Here is a 26,286-nt window from a genome sequence, read left to right on the forward strand (position 1 = left end):
AAATTCCCATGGCGGAAGGGGGATCTCCCATCTTCCCATAACGATCTTGTTCTATTAAAATTTTTCCCCTCATCAAAATTTTCCGAGGGTAAGAGTGTGTGTTATAACAACAAAGATAAGCAATTAGTTTGGACTTCAAACATATTTTACTAAGAATAACATCATAAACACATGCAAAGAAGGAATAACAAAGAATGATGTCTGCTTCAGCCTGTGTGTGAATGTTGCATACATCTCTTGTTCTCTCTCTCTCTCTCTCTCTTTTTAGGGCTGGTAACAGCATGGGGTAAAAACATACTTCTACAGTCATAGATAAGATTTTAAAATTATATCAAATTGGACTAGTAAGAAATAGAGCCATAGCTGTGAAGGTGGTTGGCATTGTCACCATAGGCCCCTGGAACATAGAAATTAGACCGGCCTGTCATTTCTCTTCCATTTCTCACCTCCTTTCGTTAGGAATAAAACATAGGGCTTGCATGTTAATTTAATAGGAAATGAATGTCTTCTTAAAGTTTCTCATTTTTTGTCCCTTCACCTAGTTATATTTAATATACAATCGAATTTGAACAATAACACACACTGCTTCAATGAAGATGGTGTGGGATACACAACTGAATGTCCTTTTATTAACCACATTTCACTTATCTTCTAATTTCTTGACATTTTGAACCAGTCGTTAAAGGAATTAATTTGCTAGTTTATAAATGTAGCAATTAATTTGTTTATATATGTTTATAAATATATACATAAATAATGATATTAATTAATTATTTAATAATTGACACATATTTATATACATACATATTATATATGTATAACCAAGGTTTCAGGCTTGCACCCCCCTCAAAAAAATCCTGGGTACGGGCCTGGGTGGTAACCTAAAGTAAACTTGATAAAAGATAAAAACGGCAATTTTTTGACTGGCCCAAGCGATATTTTAAATAGATGGAAGAACTACTTTAATGACCTTTTAAATGTTCATTTAGGAGATAAATCAGAAGTAAATGAAGTACACACAGCAGAACCTTTAGTTCCAGAACCTAACTTGACTGAAGTTAAAGATGCTATTAAAAGGCTAAAGAATAACAAAGCACCTGGCATTGATTTAATACCAGCTGAGTTAATTAAATATGGTGGAAATTCATTAATATGTCAAATTCATAAATTAATTTGTTTAATATGGAATAAAAAAGAAATCCCTCAACAGTGGAAACAATCCATAATTGTTCCTGTGTTTAAAAAATGTGATAAAATGAACTGCAATAATTACCGTGGAATTTCTCGACTCTCAACAACGTATAAAATATTATCTAACATTATTTTAGCAAAACTAACCCCATCAAATTATAGGTGATTATCAATGTGGATTTAAACGTAACAGATCAACTACAGATCAAATTTTTCACATTAGACAGACACTTGAAAAAAGTGGGAATATAATCAAAATGTCCATCAGCTATTCATCGATTTTAAAAAAGGATATGATTCAGTCAAAAGAGATAAATTATGTAATATATTAGTTGAGTTTGGAATATCTAAGAAGCTTGTTAATATGATAAAAGTGTGCACCAGTGAAACAGAAAGTAAAATTTGTGTGGATATTAATATGTCTGACAAATTTACAATTCATGATGGGTTAAAAGAAGGAGATGCATTATCTCCATTGCTCTTTAATTTTGCCTTAGAATATGCTGTTAGGAAGGTAAAAGAAACTAACAAAGGACTAAAATTAAACGCAGATGATGTAGACTTACTGGGGGATGATGTAAATACAATTAAGAATAATGCTAAAATATTCTTCAAAGCAGCTAAAGAGATAGGTTTGGAAGTTAGCAAAGAGAAAACGAAATATATGCTTACAGATCGAAACCAACTGTTAGGTAATAATCAAAATCTAATTATTGATAACAACTCATTTGAACCAGTTTCCAAATTCAAATACTTAGGAGTAATACTAACAAATGAAAATGATATTAAAGAGGAAATAAAAAGTAGGCTTAATTCAGGAAATGCATGTTACTTTTCTCTTCATAAACTTTTGTCTTCTCGTTTAATATCTAAGAAACTAAAAGTTAAAATATACAAAACAGAAATTTTGCCTGTATGTGGATGTGAAACTTGGTCTCTTACATTGAAAGAGGAACATAAATTAAGAGTATTTGAAAATAAGATCCTTAGGAAAATATTTGGACCTAAAAGGGATGAGGAGACAGGTGAGTGGAGAAGGTTACATAATTTAGAAGTACATAATTTGTATTCATGTCCAGATATTATTAGAATGATTAAATCAAGAAGACTTAGATGGGCAGGCCATGTGGCATGAATGGGAGAGGAAAGAAGAGCTTACAGGATTCTTGTTGGGGAACCTGATGGTAAGAGAGCAGTAGGAAGACCAAGACGAAGATGGAGGGATAATGTTGAGATGGACCTAAAGGATGCTAGGAATGGAAAAGAGAATATAGATCTTGCTCAAGATAGGGACAGATGGAAGGCCTGTGTTGCTGCAGCCATGAACCTTCGACTTCAAGAAGGGTAGAGAATTAGTTAGTTAGTTAGATTTGATAGTTGTAGAAAGGATATACATTTTATATTGACATGATTGGTTTCATCATATTTTTGTTTTGTGAAAACCAATTGGTTTGCCCCAATCTAATTTTTAAGAATTTAGAATATCAGCAGTGTTCTTCAAATTATTATTTTGTGAGATAAACAAAATAGTGAGTGAAATATTATTGGTATGAATCCTCATTATGCCTAAGTTGGCATTGGAAAACCACAAATGTGCAAATTTTGACCTTTTCACCTAGTACAGTTTGTGACTTACTTTTTGTTCATAGATTGCTATGTTAATTTACATGACCTAATAGACATCCATAAGTAGGTACATATCCGATCAAAAATATTTATCCAAATATAAAACTTTTTTTTTCTGGTACCTTGAATATTAAAATCTTTTTATCTCAAAACATTTAGCACATTCATGGCTTTGGCATTGGTGCAAAAAAAAGAAAATATTGTCATTATATTTAGGTCTAGGAATTAATTCGTGCGGTTGTTACGCACACATTGAAACTGTAGTTCAAACACAAAATACATAAATACCTTAAGAAAAATATTGTCCATCGCGAGCCACCACTTTCGCCCATCTGACAGGCAAGTTACAGATTCCGTGGCTAAAGAAGTCCTCATCCTTTAAAGCGATCCAGTCAGAGACCCATTTTTCAATATCTTCTGAAGAAGTGAACCGCTGTCCAATCAAATCGTTATTCATGCAATGGAACAAGTAGTAGTCCGAAGGAGCAACGTCTGGTGAATACGGCGGGTGGGGTAAAACTTCCCATCCGACATTTTCTAAACAGGTTTTGACCGGTTTTGCGACATGTGGGCGAGCGTTATCATGTTGAAAAATAAGTTTATCATGTCTGTTTTCCCATTCTGGTCGTTTCCTGGCCAGAGCTTGCTTCAAACACATTAATTGTCGTCGATAACGTTCTCCATTAATAGTTTCACCCGGTTGCAGCAGCTCATAGTACACCACACCTTTCATATCCCACCATATGCACAGCATAACCTTTGCACAGTGAATATCTCGTTTCGGTTGTGATGGACCTGGTTCACCTGGCTTCACCCAGGCCTTTTTTCATTTCGGGTTCTCGTAATGGATCCACTTCTCATCGCCAGTAACAATGCGATGCAAAAACCCCTTTCTTTTCTGTCTTTGAAGCAGCAATTCGCAAATGGTTTTTCGTCTTTCAACGTCTCTGTCTTTCAATTCATGTGGAACCCAATATGACATCTTTTGAATCATTCCCATGGTTTTGAGGCGTTTGGAAACTGTTGTTTCATCAACACCTAATGCTTCTGCAAGTTCTTCCTGCATTTGACACGAATCCTGATCGAGCAATGCTCTCAATTCTTCGTCTTCAAATTTTTTTGGCTGTCCAGGTCGCTCTTGGTCTTCCAGGCCGAAATCACCACTTCTAAACCGTGCAAACCACTTCTGACACGTTCGCTCAGCTAGCGCATGGTCACTATACACTTCCACCAAAATATGATGACTTTCGGTAGCACTTTTCTGCATGTTAAAGTAATGAAGCAGAACACCCCGCAAAAACACTTTATCTGGCAAGAAGTGCGCCATGTTCAGTTGACTACAAAATGCTGTTGTTGACGCGTCAATCAACTGCCCTATACTATGAACGATGCGGGCTGACAGGAGTTTTCAACGCATGTGTGGATACATGGAACTGTGGGACGATACGCTCGTTACACCATCTCTTGTCCAGGCGCACGAATTAATTCCTAGACCAGATACATTTTTCTTCGAAAATTTTGAAAATTTTGGAAGAACAAAATGGAATCAAAATGTTTTCAGACTGTCTTTATAAAAACTGACACACTCACTTGTCAGTTTCGTGGCCATCATCTTCTTCAAACTATTTCACTTGGTGGTTGATGCAACAATCCCAGTGATGCTGTCATTGTTTTGATATCTTCTGAAAGTCCTCTTTCTTCAACTTTGCCTAACCTCCACCATTTTTGAAAAATGAGAGATAGATAGCCAAATCAGGGAGAGATAGATAGCCAAATCAGGGAGAGATAGATAGCCAAATCAGGAGAATAGAGAGAGTGAGGAATGTTAATATTATGTTGGACCAAAAAGTTGTGTATTGATGGATGTGTGGGCTCCTGCATTGTTGTAGTGGATTATGTCATTCCCAGTGGTCCACAACCTGGTCACTCAAGCCTATCATGGTCCTGCAGATGCTTTAGCATCCCACTGTAGTGGTCAACATAAATTGTCGAATGAATTTGTGCAGAAGAATTACTTTGTGGTTCACTAACGAAAATTAACATTGACATCACATTACTTCTGCTTGACATGCTTTCTGGATTGTTGTAGACAATGACCTTTTCCAGTGTGAGCACGTCTTGTTCATATGTGAATGTCTGTGCAACTCGGAGATTTATATTTTGCCTAAAACTGGGTCCTCAAGTGCTTACCGAAACAATTTCTGTGATTCTGGCAGGTTTGCACCAATTTTGACAGAGAAAATGATGCATAAATATTTTATTGTTCCTTGTTATTTTCAGTGTTGGAAAAGTCATGCACTTCTTGTAAAACAAACAAGTATAGCACGTAATTATGCTCATCGGTGTACTGACTGATAAGGCTGTCAGGAAGATCTGCATTCTTCACAGCACTGTAAAGTCAACAGCAAAAGTAGTAATAGGTGAATTGTCCTCAGCACTCTATTTTCCTCAATGTAAAGATATTGAATCAAGAAGCAGAGGACATCTGCTTAGCAACAACAGAATTCTGTTCCTTAAAACAACAAATAATAAAAATAGTGATGATTGCCTACTGGTATCTTGGCTGCTGTTATGTCCTGTTCGATGCAGTGTTGCCAATTCAGAAACATTTTGATACCACCTTGTAAATAAATCTAGGATGTTACTATTAATACCTACATATCCTGCCAGAGGTATGCAGTTCTACGACTATATTAATTGCAATTTAGGCAGGAACAGAGATACTATCTTCATTGACATATTTTTATACAGCAGATCCAGTATTGCATCCTTTCATCATCTAGTTTCATTGGGCTCCAGTTGTCTTATTTGAGAAACTCAATTTCTTATCACTGTTCCTGTCTAAATTGATTAACAAAAATATCAATGTAGGTATTTCTATAGTAATTACATAATTCACACCCAAAACTTCTACATGCATTTATTGTCAATGTTACTATTTCAATAATAAATCATGATTGTTGTTCAAATTTTGTAAAGCTTCAGTGTAAAGAAAAATCACCTGTTAGAAATCTGTGTATAATGAAAATACATTTGATATCTGGTAGCTTGGCCAGAAATTTCATGTCTGTATAAAGGGGGTTCTGGTATTTTTATTAATACAATTTCAGAAACCAAAATTGGCCACTCATTTTCAAATACTTGTTCAAAGCTTTACAAAAATACTACAGGGAGACAACCAGAGGGAACTATTTCGTAGGACAATCAATGCAGAATTTTTAAACATTTTAAATTCCTGAAACTTGTGCGAAACAGGTTTTATTCTTTTAATCACAGCTCACTTGCAACTCCCTCTGCTTTCATTTTTGGCTGTCCTCCCCCCAGGGTTATTACTGGTTCACATTGAAAATTCTATTATAATTGCACCAAAATTCCCATTCCAATCTTTAAATTTTCTGTGTTTTTCGATATGGTTTTAGCACTCTTTGACAAGACTTCAAACCTGAGACCTCTGGCTTTGTAGGAGGTTACATTTACCCCCCTCCCAGTGATTGGGGTAGTATATAGATTTAACTTGTATTCAGTCCTGTAAACACTATGCTTGTATAGTGCATAGTATACATGTATACTGTATACATGGTGTTCCATGTAACTTGACAAATTGAAATATCGCGAGAAATATGCATCGAATGAAAGAATGTTCCATTCTTTTTTGTAGCTAATCAGTGGTGATTTATTCATTCTAGTTTTTGGACTTTTAACCACTGTTATTTTTTAAAGAGATTTACCTACGTTTCGGAGGCTGAATCTGCCTCCGTCTTCAGGGTAGCATGTAGTCTGTTAGATCATATAAATGGTTGCCTTGGAGGATTATTCTTGGTGGCCTAGGCTCCACCGCGTCTGTCGGTCACAAGGACCTCTATATACAAAAAGTTGCCAGGTAAGATTATCAGTGGCCCAGGCTCCACTTCGTTAGATGACCACGTCAAGGTCACGAAAGTATAATAGTATTGTGGAGGCAAGTCACCTACGCTAAAATGAACCCACCCTACCAGGGTGGGACAGGGAGCAACCTTGAAATGTTAAAAGGAACCCCTATTTTTTATTGCAGATTCGAATTCAGTGTCCGAAAATACATAGGCTTTGTCCAACACATTTCGTTGCATACGTGATAGATAGATGGCGCCATAAGTGCAACGTGTTGGTGTGTCTCGCAAATGCAGTGGCTGGCAAGTGTGTGAGGAGGGTGCTCGCGCTCTCAGTAGTAAGTGATTGTATGGTCAGTGCAGTGTGACCGCAAATAGTCGAACGACACAGTTAGATGGGGTATTGAACATCATGGATTATCTATCCATAGAAGAAAAAATTGAAATGATCCTTGTTTATGGTGAATGCAGAAGGATCATCGACAATGCTGTGACCCTTTATGTGGAATGTTTTCTGGCAGGCTAGGATCGCGTTCTTCGTTTGTTCAAGTTGTCAAACAGTTTCATGCCGAATGAAGTGTACAACGTAAATAAAGGATTTGTAGGGCAACTGTCAATGGAGAGCATAATCAAATTGCAGTACTAGCCATGGTGGTTTGTACTTTGTGGGGCGTTACCCCCACACCCCCTATACGCCTTCATGGCGTGGTGCTATGCACAGGGGAGCACTTTACCTTTTTTTTCACGTGAACAAATACTAGTCCACGAGCAGTTCTTTCGTAGAGTACTTTTCTCCGACGAGTCAACCTTCACAAACCACGGTCAGGTTAAAGTCACAATATGCATTATTGGAGTGTGGGGAACCCACATTGGTTGTGTGAAGTTGAACGTCAACGTGCTTGGTCGGTTAACGAGTGGTGTGGAATCGCAGGCGACAAACTGATTGGTCCCTATGTTATTGATGGTACTTTGGACAGGCACAAAAAGCGAACGTTTTTGCATGAGGAATTACCGACATTGCTTGACGACGTAAACCTTGCACTGCGACAGCACATGTGGTTCCAACATGACGGTTGTCCAGCACATAATGCAATAGTAGCACGGGAGGAATTAAAATGCATGTACAATGGTCGTTCGATCGGTAGAGGCCTGCCAGATCGCCAGACCTTACGTCACCGGATTTCTTTTTGTGGGGATATCTGAAAGAACATGTTTATCAAGATGTATCAACAACCCGCGCAAACATAATAAGAGATGCTTGTGCACACATTGATGCAGATACACTTCTGTATTGTGTTCAATCATTTGAACAACGGATCAACAAATGCATTGATGTTCGAGGGCATCATTTCAAGCATTGCAAGGGATAATTGCATCTAGCACCCCGATGGTGAGAGGTGAGGGGACTCACCCAAAACATGCACCCCAATGGTGAGAGGCAAACGGACAGTGCCATCTATCTATCACGAATGGAACAAAATGTGTCAGACAAAACATGTATTTTCGGAGATCGAATTCGAATCTGTAACAAAGAAATGGAGGTTCTCTTTTAACATTTCAAGGCTGCCCCTTGCCCCACCCCCCTGGGGGTGACGGGGTGGGTTCATTGTAGCGTAGGTGACTTGCCCCTACAATACTATTATACCAGGTGGCTAGAATTAAAGTTACCCAACTCAGAGCCCTCTGTAGCCTGTTTGAGGGATTGTAGAACTTGGAAATTTGTTGAATCCACTATGCAGACCATGGGGAAGAGGATGGCGATAAAAAAAATAGTTCAATTTTCCACTACCAGGTTGAAATGTGGCACTGTACTTCCATGATGGGTTGTAATAATGACGTAAACTGCTTCAATATCGGGAACAAGAGGCTCTATCCGCCACTGCAACAGCCACTTCGGTGACAACTTCTTCTGCAATCGCCCAGTGGCCCCTTCCTGCTACAACACCCAGATCTCCAGTCTCTTCAAATTTCTTCATCATCTTTCTTAACCCATGCGTTGTCATGGGCCCCTTTCAAAGTACTTTTGCGTGACAATAATCTCGCAGTGCAGCTGCACTATTACTACCGTTCTGATAAAACAACTTCACCAGCAAATGCACGTTCTTTCTTCTTTAATGGCATGGTGATCACTTCCAAACTTTTGTTCAGCACTCGCGTTAAGTGATTTAGCTGAGTTATTAATTAGAAATACATTTGTTAGTGGCTGGAAGTTGCAAGAAAATAATCTCTCGTTTTTTGCAAGATTGCAAGGTAAAGGCAAATCCATAACCAATTAGAGCAGTTTACGTCATTATTACAACCCATCAAGGAAGTACAGCACCACATTTCAACCTGGTGGTGGAAAAGTGAACTTTTTCTATCGCCATCCTCTTCCCCATGTTCTGCATTGTGGATTCACCAAATTTTAGAGTTCTACGATGCCTCAAACAGGCTACAGAGGGCTCTGAGTTGGGTAACTTTAATTCTGGCCACCCTGTATTTTCATATGGAACCATTTTTTTTTTTTCGTTCGATGCATATTTCTCGTGATATTTTGATTTGTCAAGTTACATGGGACATCCTGTATAAGACTGTTAAGTATGGGTCCAATTATGGATGACCCCTCCCCCCCGTGAAAGTTTTTTTTTTCTGTGTTCAACCATGGTAGTTGTCAATGTTACAACATCCTTTAATGTTGCTAACATTTTTTTTGGAAACCCTAGGCTCTTCCTGGGCATGCCACTAGTTGATACTGTGGATGCAGTGCTACCATGTGAAGAAACATTTTGTGCACACAATTTACAAAACTATGAAATAAAATTAACTTTATGCCTGACACATTGTAAAATTCTAATCCATACATATTTTATGTAATTGAGAATCCTGCATTCCTACTAATAAAATATATCATCCTTCATTAAATCTATTAATACTATATATGGCCCAGTTAATTTACATGTTTGCTTTAAATATATTTATTTTAAAACCACAATATATTCTGTTGCTAGAAATAATTTCATTTAAACAAACATACTTTGTTACTAATGCAGTATGCCGTAGTATGTAGTTGAATATTGATTAAAATGGAATTTGAAACTTTTCATTCATTTTTATTTTGCTTTTTTAAAGTGGAGAAAACAGTGTGATTCAGTTGAAATTAAATATTATAGTGTGAATATGTTTATTTTTAAATATAATTTCTTTTTTATAGCCAAGTATTTAGCATTGTAGATAGAGTAGTGTTATTTTTTCAGTAGTTTGAAATATTTTGGTGACTGTAGGTGGTGGTGGGTGTAGGTTGTAAGTTGTAGTATTTGTAGACGTCACATTTGGTTTGCAATCACTGTTTTATATTGATTGTGAAATAATGAAGATGGTATAGAAAAATCTGTAATCTCTGTTATCTATGCAATAAATATGGAAGGATGGAGTATTACATTTGATTATTTTCATAGTAATAACTAGGAAGACAAATTTATGGTAAATAAAAACTGAGGAGAGCGGTAAATAAAATGTTAGATCATCGGTATATACCAACGGTGGAAAGAAAAAAATTGGCACACACTTTTTCATCATGAGAGGAAACAACATACAAAAGAGCTATAAATTGAAAAACTACTTCATTTTTATATACTGTACACATATACAAGTACTTAGCTGTCCAACCAAAAAGAAAACATCAACACAAAATCACTTCATTTCTAAATTGCATATCTCAAGTGATTTATTCATTGTATGTATTTAAAGGATATCCTTGCTGTCCAACAAATAAAATAATCACTACTGCACATACACAAACACATGTTGAAAATCACATGATGATGAACAAAATTCATTCATGACTGAACACAAATGACACCATTGTTTCCCTTGATGTGCGGGAACAGACTAATCTTATCGCTGCTACAGCTAGCAAGTTCAATGAAACTGGAATTTGAGTAGACATTCGGGGGAAGAAAGGAATGCAGCTTGACAGGGAGCGAAGTTTTCGAACTGAGATTATGTGCATGGGAAATCCCAATTTGCAGCGTCTTCCTGATGTGATCGTAGATAGAACGTTCTTCAGCTGCAAGTGGTAGGAAACTTTAGGCAAACGTTTCGTTACAAATCGACAGTTTGCGCGCACAACCTCGATTGCCGGTTTTTGCATGTTTTCTACTTAATTTGATGATATTTCACGGTTATTTCGCGAAAAAGCATTCATTTCGTGGAAAAGCACACATTTCGCATTACTTCGCGAATAAAACTCATGGATATTTTATGATTGTGAGTGTAGTTACGTGCAGAATGTTCAAAATTGCATCTTTTTTTCACATTTCGCGATTTCGCGCATTGCAAAAATTCAATGTCAAAATTGCATCTTTTTTTCACATTTTGCGATTTCGCGCATCGTGAAAATTCAATGTCCCTAGTAATAACATTGACATGCAATTTGAATATCGGGAATGCATTCTTTGTATAGGGTGACCAGATGTTCTGTAATGAAAAGCAGGACATCCATGGATGCGTACAGGGTGGGGTTTGCAGCTATAACTAAAAGAGTACAGGGTCAAGTGCACCTCCCTCCTCTCTTTGGCAAAGACAAAGTCATACTGCTTACATGTTACACAATACTCTTTAATCTGTTTTCTTCTCGATTTTATTTTATTTTTGTTATTCAACGTCACCTTACTGACACTTTTGGCTAATTGCAACAATGAATATGAGTGATGATATGATTAAATTCATGAATGGGGACTCGCAAAGAACCTCCATAATCAGACTGGGATTCGACCTCAGGTCAGCTGCCGTCCTAGCGTTCAACCATCTTTTTCGTTTCTCTCCTTTTCGTTCCTCCTTTTGCTTATCTTTTTAATTTTACAGATTAACCTTCCTCTCTCTCTCTCTCTCTCTCTCATATATGCTTACTGTTTTTTTTTTTGTGTGTGTGTTTTTCCTTACTTTCTTAGCATAAACCATCCATATCTACATTGTGAAATAATATTAAAATATTAATCAATACTGAGAATATTTGTCTCTTGCCGCATCTATAATCATTTCACCAATGCATCAAACATGCAAATTCTAAGAATTGGACTCTCTTCAATTTTCAGAACAACCCTGCACATACCTTTAGTCATCACTCGGTACATTTCGTATCATATCACAAGGAGACTGCATGCAATATCTGCTTGAAAGCAATAAATGTAAGCTTCGCAGCGAAGCGAAGGTAGCGTGAAAATGTTTAGATCTACAAGTTTTTCTTTCCAAACTAATTATACTATTATTTTAAAAGGTTCTAACAGTTTCACAGAGGTAAACAATTCGCCTGGATGTTTTGTAGGACATTTCACAGGATGTTGTTGAAAAATAGGACATATTTGGTTTTTTGGAGTAGCATCGCAAACCGCAGGACATGACCCTAAAAAAGAGGACTTTCCTGCAAAAAGCAGAATGTCTGGTCACCTTATCTTTGTATATCTAGCTGTAATACATCATACAGTAACAATTGAAATAGATAATATGCAGGGCAGTGTAGCCATGAAAGAACTTGGGTAAATAGTTCTGTCACTATTTCTTTTCTGTTTCTATTTTGGTTATGATACGTCACTTTTCTACTTCTTGAGTTAATCACAATGAAGAAGATGAATGATGAAAATATTAAAATTAAAACAGCAGTTGGTCTGTCATGATGTGCTTCCTTCTGTGTCTGGTTGTCATAGTGACAAGGCTACTTCTAACTTCATTTTAAAATTCTGATTACCATTTTACCATTACAACCCCAATCTTGTACTTCGTTGTGAAGCCATATGATGTAAAAGATTGAGGAAACAAGGACGTATTTAGGGGAATCCAGGGGGTCGGGTGCCCCCCCCAAAAGATTTATCAAGTACTAAAATTAAATAATGAAATATTTGTTTAGCCGTTGTTATATAAATTCCTCTGAACTTATTGTAAGACAAGGATTATATTGGGATCATACGACTTTGAAGGACACGAAGGATGTATTTCGACAGTCTGGAACCCCCCCCCCCCTCCCACCTGATAGACTTATTAAGTACAAAAATTAAATAATGAAAATATACTCGTTTAGCATTTGTTGTATAATTTCCTCTGAACTTATTGGAAGACAAGGATTATATTGGGATCATATGGCTTCGAAGGATAGGAAGGACATACTTCGGGGGGGGGGGGGGTCCAGGGATCCGGACTTCCCGAAAGACTTACCAAATACTAAAATTAAGTAATGAAAATATTAGCATTTGTTGCATAATCGATGATTATTAATTTCCTCTGAACTTTTTACAAGGCAAGGATTATATTGGGATCATACAGCTTTGAATAGCATTACAAAGAAGATTTATGTGCACTACTACTCAAAGTAATATGCATAAAATTTTAATCAGAAACTTATTTTTGTCCAACTACATGTAACATCATTTTTGTTATTCGATAAATATTCAATTATTCATCCATTTGACACTAATTTCATTGCCAGGGCACTTGTTTTTATGTAAGTTCTTCCGATCATAACTACAGGTAAGCTACATAATGAATATGCACTGTTATATCTCTATTCTTATACAGTCTTTTTACGTAATTTTGTGATAATAATATAATTTTAATTTATGTATTGTAATTAGTATTAATTTGATTTAATATCATTATTTTAATTTAAACATTATTATTTTATTATTATTATTATTATTCCTGAGACACTTGGTTCAGACCCAGCCCCCCCCCCCCCGAAACATATTTCTAGATACGTGCCTGTGAGGAAATACAGTTATGTGAACATTAGCAGTGTGAAAATGTTGGCATGTAGTGCAAGCTATACTTTATCTAATAGTATATTGTTACTAGTTCATAATATTTTCTTTTCATGATCCTATTGTAGATAAGCTAAGGATATTTATTCCGGATCAAGAAAGTGTGGGGCGTTACCCCCACACCCCCTATATGCCTTCATGGTGTGGTGCTAAACACAGGGGAGCTCTTTGCCTTTTTTACCTTTATAATGAGTCTGCTCATCTTTATGAAGAGGGTCATATATACACCTAGTATTTAGTTGCATATGGCCCTCCCTGATTGTTGTAACGTCATCACCTAGTAATCAAGGGGTCCTGGGTTCAGTACCCAGTGGAGGCACATAGTGGTTCGGATTCTACTTGAACTGTGTGTCCAGTTCTAGTTAGGCTTTGCATGCATGAAGTGAACTTAAAACGTAATTTAAACACATTTCATATTTGTAATGTCTTTTGATTGATTGAATAGTTGTTTTAAGTCCATTAAATGCACAGATAGTATAATCGGGACTGGACATACAGTTTAAAGTGAAATCGGACCACTGTGCAATGTGCCTCTACCGGGTATCAAACCCGTGCTGTGCAGAGATTAATTACAAGGTGATGACATTAAAGTGTCTCTTGAGATATACTTGACATCAGTGAGTGAATCTTAACACACCACTATAAGATACATGATAAATCTATTTCATTACAAATTGGCAGTAATGTATTGGAGTAGTGTAGTTATTAATTTATTTATTCATTTCTGCAGAGACGGAAGTGGTGGTCGGGTGTAAAATGGTATGTGATGATGTGCCATGTAAACACCAAGGATTTTGCATCGAGGATTTTGAAAACGAGAAATTTACCTGCAACTGTGAACGGACTTCATATTATGGAGAACACTGTGATGAAGGTATGTGGTGTAAGATTTATAATACATTAATAATTAATACAAGGCATAAGATTCTAAAGTTTGTTCATTTAAGGTGCAGAGTCAAAGTAAGGTTTTTATTTGCCAAGATCACTTTCGTTTTTCAGGGTTAGATTTTAAAACAGAAGCACTTACATGTTGGAGACTGCTTTAAAAAGTTTTTAAAAATAGGTATCGATAAGAAGTTTTAAATGGGTGTAGTACTACATGTAATAATAATAATAAGCTTGATGCAACAGCCCATGAGATCCAGGGCCTACCTACTGACTGCCAGCGGCAGCGTCGGGATTATTCATCTAGGGGTGCTGAGGGGGTGCAGAAAGAAATTTAGGGGGGTGCGATTCTGAAAATAAGGAAAACATGAAACACACATATGCAACCTTTCTTTCAAAACTGAGGGAGCAAGGTGCCAAAACGGGGGGGCAAGGACAGTTTACTTTCCCTTGGTAGATAAGGTTTAGCATAGTGCAGGTCCAAAAATAGCAAAAAAGTGGGGGCCAGCTGCATCCCTAATCACTGCCACTGATTAACAAATTATTGACTGAAATTAAAATATATGTGTGAAATATATAACTTTAGACTGACATTCATTTACCGGGGATGCTCCCCCCTTCCTTGCCCTCCACCTAGACGTCCATGATGATATGTATTAAGTCTTCTACTCCGAGAAAGTGGTAATACAGTGTAAACATTCAGATACACGTTGCAGTCTTATTGAACTATGTAGTGAAATACAAAATAAAATCATCCTGCCCTAAAAATACACAATTTTCGAACCTTTTCAATGTAACCAATGAAGGCACAAAATCCATAGTACATTATACCTTCTGTCTGCCACAAGACAAAACGCGAAGAGCACAGCAACTGTGTCATCTTTAAAATCCCTTCTGCCACACTATCCCCAACAACGAACTGTAAAATTTCTTCGTGAACACTGGTCCTCTTCCTAACAGTTTTTGAAAAAGCTTGAAATGGTATGTTTGCTAGACATGTTACGTGGAACAAATACATAGAACGTATTAAGATGAAAGCTACCCTTCATGTTACAACTTGCATTAAATAATTTCCCAAGCATGACCTGGTGATACCTTAAAAGCAGCTGAAATTTTTGCACCAGTGTAGGGAAGAACAAGTAGGCGGAAAATAAACCGTTTATCAACAATGCAAAAAAGAAAAGGACATAACTCATATTAAGCTATAGGCAATTATTAGAAACCACAAACTGACCACTTGAAGTAACAAAAGAAGAAAAAATTCATAGCAACAATGCTGACTAGAGAAAAGAAAAGTCTGCTGATCTTTACAGAGGCTGCCGCTAGTACAGAAAAGTATCAGCACCTCTTTCAGTGCTTGCCTGTTGCATACAATAATAATGGTCTTACTTCAGTACCTATCATTCGGCACTCAATATGACGACATGACATAATATTACATATTAACGTTAGTGTTTTCAGTTGAATGTAGGGGGTGCGGAAGAAAATTAAGGGGCATGCAAGCACCCCCTGGTGCTGCCCCTGCTGACTGCTAGCCTCACACCCACCTGCAGAGGTGGGATATTATTCAACCAGTTACGGGGTGATCTGTGGTCAGCACAATAAACCCAAGTCATTGTTGGAGGTTTCCATGATTGGGTTACGCTACTCATTCGTACGATGGTGGGTGGCCACGGGTCATATACACTGCCCGAAATCTCAGAGAAAAGTTGTTACTCTTCCCTCAAGAGACTTGAACCTGTGTGCGTCCCATAGCCAGAGCCCAAAGCATGATGCCTTACACTGCATGGCCATGGTGCAGGATGTAGTACTACATATGTACGACTTTGAATCAATAGCATATCAGTACCGATACTTCTACTTATCCTCTTTGCTATAGATACTGATGCTTGAAAATTGTAACAATTGAAAGTTTTTCAAGATACTGTATTAATTAATATAAGTAGACAAGTATTCAACACCAATTGTAAGCATCAAATTTCCAGAGTTTTGCTTTAAATATTATAAAATTACATCAGAATACTTGTCATGTAATCACAAAAGCATTTTATTTTACATAATGTCGGTACAAAATCAGTGAAAGCTTTGAATTTTGCATAGCTTCCAGGAAAATGAGACACCACAAAAGTGTTATGTTATGTTTTTTTGCGGACCCCCTCAAATGCTGAAAATGCTGGAGAAGCATCAGCCAGTATCGGTAAATAAAATCTAACTTATACTTTCTGATACCAAATACCACTGGTATCGGCTCAGCCCTAGGTAAAACATGTTCATACAGAAGTGTGACCTGGACTTTTTCCTTAAGCTTTTATTTGCAGTAAATACACGGATGGAAAATCATATTGTGTGCAATATATTCATCTCCTAACAACTTTAGAATAATTAACCCTTTCTGGACAAGTGCGGACATAACCCATTCTTCAATTTCTGTCCAATAAGATGGACGATGGGAAAGCATCTACTTTGGGTTTCACATTTTGTGACGATTTCAATTCCAAGAAGAAGTTTTTTGATTATGCATTGAAAACATGTTTTCAGTTACTTTTATTATCATGTTTATTATTTTTTTTTACTTTCAAAAAATTGTCACAGAGAAAATTCATAAATGTGAGAAAATGCGTATAAGATGTAACATATGAGGGGCAGTCAAATGAAAATCAAACACGTGCTATAAAGTGAGAATGAAGTTTGTTTTATTCAAAAGTAATTGCCACAAGTGTTAAGACATTTATCCCACTGGGAGACGAGACGATCAATTCCAGTCTTGTAGAAAGAGGTAGGTCGCTGACGGATCAAACAACCTCACCCATTGTTGCACTTCCTCATCCGAATGAAACCAACATCCACAAATGTCTTTCTTCAGATCACCAAAAATGTGGAAGTCACAAGGGGAATTATCGGGGCTGTACGAAGGATATTCAAGCATTTCCCAGCCAAATGTCTGAAGCTTATCCCTCATGAGATTGGCAGTATGGGGACAGGCGTTATCATGCAAAAGGATGATTCCGTCCGACATCATTCCAGGGCATTTTGACTTTATGGCACGTCGCAGTTTCTGCAACGTGTCTGCATAGTGCTGCGCATTGATTGTGGCTCCACGCTCTAGGAAGTCGACAAGCAGAGGGCCCTTGCAGTCGAAGAAGAAGCTCATTATGACCTTACCGGGACTTGTATGGACAGCTTGGATTTCTTTGGCGGGGGAGAATCGACATGATTCCATTGTTGGCTTTGCCATTTGCTCTCGGGCTCAAAATGGTGGCACCACGTTTTTTCCCCTGTGACGATACGTGAGAGAAACGCATACTCTCCCTCGTGGTACCGCTGCAAATGACTCAGACATGCAGTCATTCTGTTAATCTTTTGTCCCTCCGTAAGTTGATGCGGAACCCACTGCGTGCACATTTTTCGGAACTGCAGGTGATCTTTGATAATGGCATGCACAGAGCCATGACTAATGCCAACCTGAACACGAATTTCTTCCTCTGTAATTCGTCGGTCTTCCCGGATCAGACCATTGATCCTCGCAATCACATCAGGCGTAATGGCTCGATGGGCCTGTCCCGGGCGCGGATCGTCTTGCAGTGATGTGCGTCCTTCGGGGAATCTCTTCTGCCATTCGTGCACACTTGTCAGGGACATGCAGCATTCGCCATACACTGCACACATGCGACGATGAATTTCGCATGTTCCAGCACCCTCAGCCACCAAGAAACGAACCACACCTCTCTGCTCTTCTTTGCTTCCTTTCATTTCCAATGCTGGACGAACACACTTTTCACCGCTCATCTCCTAAGCAATGACGAAGCAACTGTGTGGACCTGTGCGTTTTCGCTGTTCATTTCTCATATCTCTGTAGATGGCAGTATCGATGCATAACAACAGTGTTGCCAACTTTTGCGAGGAATGTGTTTTATGGTGGGTGTTCGTATACATATTCAGTGGCGTATGCTGAATCCAAATCTGGATTATCTCTCTGTGATATTTGGTCCTAGGCTGTGGAGGAAGGGAAGAGACTGGGCTTGCGGATACTCCATGAATGAGTGGTTAGACACAACCAAATTGCTCATTCTCGGTGTCTTGAAGGAACCCACGTTGCCATGCCAGTGGTAGCCAGGTTGCAACCTCCTAAGAAATAAGGTTGCCAACTCTTTAACCCTCCCGTTGCCAAGGTTTTCTACACCTTTATTTTACCAAGCGGGGTATTTTGACTACCCCAATACAATTTTGTGATTTAGTATAATAGAAGTATTATTAATTTAAGTGGCCGCGGTGGCTCAGTCGGTAACGCGTCTGACTACCATGCTCAAGGTCCCGGGTTCGATCCCCGGCCGGTTCAAATCCGGGAACTTTTCTAACGGTGAAAGCGGCCCCGGTGCCCACCCAGCGTCGAAAAACATGGGTACCTGGGGGAAACCCTGGGGGGTAAAGGCGGTCAGGGGCGTGATGCTGATCACATCACCCCCACTCACGACCGGATCAAGAAAGTGTGGGGCGTTACCCCCACACCCCCTATACGCCTTCATGGCATGGTGCTATGCACAGGGGAACACTTTACCTTTTTTTTTTTACCTTTAATAGTTCTAATATTATTATAACAATATTATTTGACTGAATGTCCTTAATTTTTATAGGATTTGTTATATATATTTCCTCTATAGTTATTAATTATATTGTTTTTAGATTCTGTTATTTTCAATGAATAGCTTTATTTAGTATTGAAATACAGTTTTTCAAATTATTAAAAGTATTTAAACTAAACATAAACACCGTATGGTGACACTAGTGCAGCGTTGCCATGTATGCATGCTCTAATTCAACTCAACAATAGTAACTTTAAACAATAGAGAACAATATATGTTATTTGAGCTAAACAATGGATGTATGGTAAAACTCAACAATGGAAAAATTAAATAATGAAGATGAATGAGACATATTTCATAAAACCTTCATTTTTGGCAAATAAGAAGATAAGACATTTCATACCAAGCGGGGTAGTCTCACAACCCCACCAATATATCCCGTCAATAATAACTATAAAACAAAAAAAAAAAAATCAGGTCAGTCACAAGTGTAAATACAATTACAATCATTTTAGGACAAAGTCATGAAACCACAAGTATGTAGCTCTTCAGATAAAATTATTATAGGGAAAAATCAACCTGGGGTAGTCGGAATACCCCACTTGGTAATGCGAGGGTTAATAAATCAGGTTAACTCCAGCATCATGGTCATATCCTTATTGAAATAAGTAATTTTATTCACAATTTCTAATCAATTTTTCTTTAGGCTTCATACTTTGCAAATAGTCTAGCTAGCCTCGAATATATGCTCCCGTACATATAATTTGTTGTACATTTCAGATTTTTTTTTTACATAACACACGTATTATGACTTATGTTGCTACAGAAATAAATTTTTGGCTTTCGGGATGCCAGAGTTCAAATAGTGTGTTGGTATCTTTTACCAATACAACTCAGATTATTCATATTTCCTCTTTTTGTATTTACAGAAAAAGGGGCTCACTTTGGAGGAGATTCTGCAATTTTGAGGCGGTATGAACTTCTTGATGATGTGAGTGAAATAAGGACTCAATTGGCATTTTCTAGTGACGAAGTGAAGAATGTGGACACTGCACTTCTGCTAATACAGACCGACAACTCGTACGTAATGCAATTATCTCATCTGTCTACACATAGAAATGTTAAAATTGAAAGATTTACAAAGCTTTGTTTAAGAGCTGCTAAGTGTTATGTTTGTGCTTAACCCATTACCTGTGGTGGATCTGTACATAGAGTCTTTAAAAGTGGTTCTTTTTTTGCAGAGCGTCTATGTTTAGATGGGTTTTCAAAATTAATAGTGGTTGTATAGCAGCAAGTCATTTTTATAGACACTCCTTTTTCCTGGGTTTATTAGTCTATATGGGTAAACAATCCATTGTTGATGCTTTGTCAGTTGTAGAAAAATATATATATTTTTTTTGTAATGAGTGTTTTCCTGCATTCTACTAATTGCAGCAGCCTATATACCGGGTGCGTCAAAAAATGTATACACACTTTGAACTGTCATAAAATAATTACTTTCCAACCTACAAGGTTAAATTTCTGGGAAAAGAAAGGCTACAGTCCAATTTGAAAAATAAGTGTACTTTCTGGTCAAACTGAATGTTCCAAATGGTGGTTAAAGTAAATGTTCAAAATGTTGGCCTTCGGCTTCGATACATTTCTGAGTACGAGTCGTGACTGATTCCGTACTTCGCACCAAAGTGTCCAGTGGGATTTCTGCACACACCGCTTGAATCTCTTCCCAAAGTGTGTCCAGGTTACGTGGTTTACAACGGTACACTTCATCTTTTACTGTGCCTCATAAGAAAATATCGAGCTGCGTAAAGTCTGGAGAGCGTGCAGGAAACTCAATTGGTCCCCTGCATCCTATCCACTGTCCTGGTACATTTTGATCCAGGTATGATAGTGCGTTGGGGCGCCATCTTGTTGATAATAAAACCTGTCATTACCGTACATTGCACGAATGGCAGGGAAAATGGAATCAGCAAGCATTGTTAGGTACTTTTCTCCAGTTACAGTACCTTCAAAACGAGAATGGCCAATGAGTTCCCTAGGAGACAAACAGCAACACAGGCAAATTCACAGCCTTTTCAACAGTAATGTGGGGATTATCTTCAGCCCAGTACACACAATTATGCCTATTGTCAGTTCCTTTATGTTTGAATTGTGCTTCATGGGCCATGTTGATGTTACTCTCTTGCCACTAACTGGGTTGCGTAGCTAGATCGACGATTCTGCTGCCACCTGTTGAGGAAACAAAACATTACTTTTTCCCAGAAATTTAACCTTCTAGGTAGGAAAATTAATTTTCTATAACTGTTCAAAGTGTGTATACATTTTTTTGATGCACCCGGTATAGATTGCTTTCCTTAGCTTCATAATGCAGCAGGTTTCTCAGTTAGTAATTATTTGAACAGAATACCAAAGTTAAAAATGCATTAAATAAAAAAAAATGAGTGTAAAATGCAGGAACCCATTTATGTAAAGATGTATTAAAAAATTTAAAAGCTCTGCTGGATAGTCACTCATATGCTGGATTGAGTAGAAACGTTTTCCCAACAATATACTAATAATAAATTGGGAATAAAATTGTTATTTTTATTAGTTTATAGTAGTTATTATTGTATAACACTAATCATAAGCTAACTTCATCTGGCAATACTGCTAAATAATATATTTTTTCAGGAGGACATACTATCTGCTGGTGGCCATTTTAAATAATGGACATCTTTTGTTTCAAGAAGACAGGGAAGATTATCTATATGAGGCTATCATCTCGGATGAGAATTTCTTTAACGGGGCAAGGCACTCACTCCTGTATGAAAGAGTTGGAAATGAATCCATGTTGCTGGTAAGGAACAAAGACAAAAATAATATAATTGCGTGCCTTTTTCTGCATTTCTACCCTTTATTGGTCGCACATGGTCCGGGTGTGTGGTTTTAACGTCGTCATTTATCAATGATTGTTTTGTCAACACCCTCCATCTGTCTAGCTGAGTTTATAACATTCCTCTTTTACACCATGATTTTGTTTTCAGTGTTAGATCTTCAAGCCACTAGGCGGAGGTTGTTGAAGCCCCCTGGTCTCGGAGTCCGTGCGCAATCATTGACGTACCCAGTTTTTACTGAAAATCCAGTCTGCCGTTCCATACACAACTAACGAAGAGTGCCTTTTTAGTTTGTTTTGTTTGTGATTTCTATTAAACTATGATATTTCTGCAATAACTGAACAGTTGGTGTAATAAGATGGACATAGGGGAAGAAGAGCCAATAAGAAAGCTGTATCTGTATTCCGAGGGATAAGTGACTCAATAGACTGACAGTTTGATTCAGATGACTATTGAGTCCCATCAGCGTAACATTTGTAAGAGTGCCATGAGAAATGAAAAAGATTTTCAATCACCAGTTATTTTATTTGCAAAAGACACTATATTTTTTTCCAATTGTCTCCCCAATGTCACAGTGGTAACGTCATCGCATTGTAATCAAAAGTACTGGGTTTGATAACTCTCTGGAGGCACAGACTGGTTCTTCTCACTTTAAACTGTAGGTCCAGTCCGTATTATCTTTTCTGTGCATAAAGTGAACTTAAATGTTGAAATGTTCATTATGTGGAATGTTACTTATTTTAACCTCTGTATTTAATTTATTATCTAAAATGTGCATTTCATAGTTTTATAGAATCTCAATTGCTTGGGAGGGGGGGGGGAGATTTAATCGCAATAATTGAGGATTGAGGGTTTGACGTTTTAGACCTTTAATTGAACATATTTTAAGAACCCGGTCTTTCTGACACCACATAATGACCACCCGGAATTATAATTACAAAATTGTGTTTGTCGTGTGCTTCCAGGTGTGCCTGTTGATAATACTTAATTGATCCGAAAGAAAACAAGTGTATCTGGGGAGAAAGGTAACAAATGCTTTATTCAAAGTATGCGCCATCGCTAGCTATACATTTTGCCCATCTGTCCATCAAATTGTGGATGCCCTACCAGAAAAATCGTTCACAATTTGAGGTGATCCAGTCAGCAAGCCATTGTTCGACATCTTCGTAATTGTTGAAGTGTTGCTGGGAAAGTGAGTGAGACCGATTAAAACAAGTGGTAGTCCGAAGGAGCTAAGTCTGGTGCATACGGCGGGTGGGGCAAGAATTTCAGCCAAGTGTAGAAATCGTTTGTCTGATGCCTTTCGTTGTGTGTGATGAGGCGTTGTCGTGCTGCAAAATCACTTTTCCGTGTCTTGTCGCCCAATCTGGATTTTTCCCATGGCATGAAGATGATCAGATATGGTTTGGAGACCAACATTTAACTTCTCGGCCAGTTGTTGTTGCGTTTGCATATCATCTTCGTCCAACAGTGCTTGCAATTCAGCATCTTGGATTTTTTTCGGCTGGCCCGGGCGATCTTTGTCTTTCAAGTCAAAATCGCCACTTTTGAATCGTCGAAACCAATGCACACATGCGTCTTGCGTTAGGACATTGTCACCGTAGGTTTCCACAAGGATACGATGGCTTTCACTCACGCTTCTCTTTTGATTGAACAAGAAAAGAAGGACGTGACGCATATGCTCCTTATTTGGTTTGAATGTCGACATGTTTCCCCCACAAACCCAATATCATGATCACTCGCACTTGGTTGCACCTCCACTGTGTTTTGACAGGTACTGTCCTGGCATCACACTGACGTAACAGTTGAGACTGTGCACCAACCCTTGCTTCCAGCGCCATCCAGCGACGAAATTAAGAATTATTAACCGGCACACCTGGTAACATCTATTTACACACAGGAAGTAAATTATTCATGTACATTGCGTGTGTGTTCAGATTCCATGGTACAGTGATATTACAAGTAAAATAGCAAACCCATTTTATTAGCAGCTCCTCAGTCTTTCTAACCAAGTGTTTTCATGCTACTTCTAAAAATAATATTATTTATTTTGCTTGCTATTTGTTGAATTTTGAAACTTAGCATCTATCAAAAACATTAGAAAATTATTTTTAAGCATAAAATACACAATTCTTGTATGATTCTATATTCTAATGAACAATAACACTTATTTAATGAGAAAATGCAGTGTGTCGTGTCTGTGATGTTATTTTAAGTGTTAATATATGTAAACACATGTGGCACGGTGCTATCTTTAAGGATTGCTCACATCCCTATCCTACACCTGGTACACATGATATGCGTTGTTCATACATTTCACATTTCAGTACGCTGCCCCCTTCCATTTGTATATTTCTGATTTTCGTGCCAGTCCCACATTCCCGAGAAAAAATATAGTTGCCATGACTCGTAGTAAAGTGGACTTTTTTGTTTAACTCTTTCGCTGCAGGATTTTGGCATGCCGATATAGCTTTCGCTGCATAGTTTTTTGTGGAAATATTCAGAATTGTATAAATTTGTAAAGAAAAAAGCATTCTAAAGTACTGGTATGAATTCTTTCCCTATTCTTTGAAAAAGGGCCATAGCCCTTATCTACTTCATTGTGATTGAAGTAGATATAGTGGCATGCTCAAGGGGAGATCAGGGGGGGAAGATTGGTAGGCCTCATAAGACTTCCTTTTGGTTCATCATTCCTAAAAAAAAAAAGTGGATGTTAAAAGCAGGAAAGATAACGAACTGAGGGCTGACTACTAAAAAAAGTGTATGTACTCTCACCCCCTTTCAAAAATCTAGGGCACGCCACTGAGCATGCATATATATATATATATATATAAGAAGGTAAAAGGAAACACTCACCGGACAGTACAAAGATTCAAAATTTTCGCTAATTTATAGCATCATCGGTGTGAGAAGAAATAGACGGAACCGGTTCCGTCTATTTCTTCTCACACCGATGATGCTATAAATTAGCGAAAATTTTGAATCTTTCTACTGTCCGGTGAGTGTTTCCTTTTACCTTCTTTGATTTTTACTTAGCCCTTTTGGCCCTCCTTGCTTTTATCCATTATATATATATATATATATATATATATATATATATATATAATCATTGTTGCCATTGTTGTTTACATACACATGGCGGTACACATTTTTAATTTGTTCAGAACCAAAGCGAGTTATTTGAAAAATAGTTCAAATGACAGAGACTAGGTGGCAGCATGTACTGCTCGACACCAGCAGCGATAAGAATATTCAAAATCAACTGCAGTCACTTTCTGTAAGTTATGCATATTGAAGCAATTTGACTGAAGTCTCTTGCCGCAGTGAAAGAGTTAACAAACACATTCCACCACAAATTATTTTCACTTGATCTTTTTGAAGAAAAATAATTCACAACTTTTTTCTGCAAAAATTATGTGACATTTTATTTTCTTGTCTCGTACTTTTGTAGGTGGATAGAGAAGTGGTGAATTTTACAAAAGTAGTTCGTTCACCAGTGCGAGAAGAACCAACAAGTGAAGGGAACGACCAGGTACAGATAGGAGGTGTTTTGACTAATGATTTGAGGCTGAAGAAGTATAGTTCCTACAAAGGGTGTCTATCAAGTAAGTCATGTGATCTGTACTTTGTTAACCTGTGTAAAAACTTTGTTAAGTAATCCTGAGATGTTACTTCTTAAAACTTAGCGCTGCTACATAATAATAATAATAATAAAATCTTTATTCATCCATTGACCCATTTTTTTCATGGGTGTGGATGTCGTCAGATACATGAATACATAAGAATAAGCTATAATATATCAGAGTTATAACAGCATAAGAACATAAAAGCTTTTTTTATACTATGCACATATGTGATACACAAGTTTACATTAATTGTACATTACATTCACAATATTTAAAACAATGATAAACATGTATATCTATAATACAATATGTACATGCATGATTTTTTTTTAACATTAAAAAACATTATTCCTTAAATTTATGTGTGATTGTATTTAGAAACACTAAGATGTATGAGATTAGTGGATTTCTTTGTATATTTGATATTTGTACCAGGTGGTTATAATTAAAGTGACGGTGTTCAGATTGGTACAGCACGGGCTGTAATGAGAGTAGCAGTGTGAAACTTTGTAGATATGCTAATGAAGCAATGCGCTCACGAATTATGTGCGTGCAAAAAAAAAAAAATCAATTCTCACCACCAGGGTAAAAATTGGCGCTTTAAGCTGTCAAAACATGGAATTTTCTGTAACTCTGATGTCAAAGTCGGTGACATTGCGTAACTATGGTGTGAGCTCCCTGGTTGTTGTTGGTGACGTTTGTTGCTTTTTTTCCTTTAGTGATGTGAATGTTCGCCGAACATTAAAAGTTTCAATTTTTCCGTGTAAAAAGCAATGGCTATTGCGAAGAAAGACCATGCACTGCTAGTGAAGTTGTTTTACCAGAATGGGAGCAATAGCAACGCTGCACTGCGG

General features: G+C 37.5%; 1 protein-coding gene across 4 annotated transcripts in view; it reads left to right on the plus strand.

The window, feature by feature from the left end:
* Positions 1–26,286, plus strand: part of axo (axotactin) — a 223,120-nt gene that overhangs the window by 157,776 nt on the left and 39,058 nt on the right. For all 4 annotated transcript variants that reach the window (XM_083143941.1, XM_083143944.1, XM_083143942.1 and 1 more), the window contains exons 25-28: positions 14,202–14,345; positions 19,866–20,016; positions 21,604–21,769; positions 25,258–25,411. In XM_083143941.1, coding sequence (XP_083000067.1) covers positions 14,202–14,345; positions 19,866–20,016; positions 21,604–21,769; positions 25,258–25,411 — 615 coding nt within the window. The remainder of the gene's footprint in view (positions 1–14,201; positions 14,346–19,865; positions 20,017–21,603; positions 21,770–25,257; positions 25,412–26,286) is intronic.

Source organism: Lepisma saccharinum, chromosome 22 (genome assembly GCF_977018435.1).
Source record: "Lepisma saccharinum chromosome 22, izLepSacc3.1, whole genome shotgun sequence".
NCBI lineage: Eukaryota > Metazoa > Arthropoda > Insecta > Zygentoma > Lepismatidae > Lepisma > Lepisma saccharinum.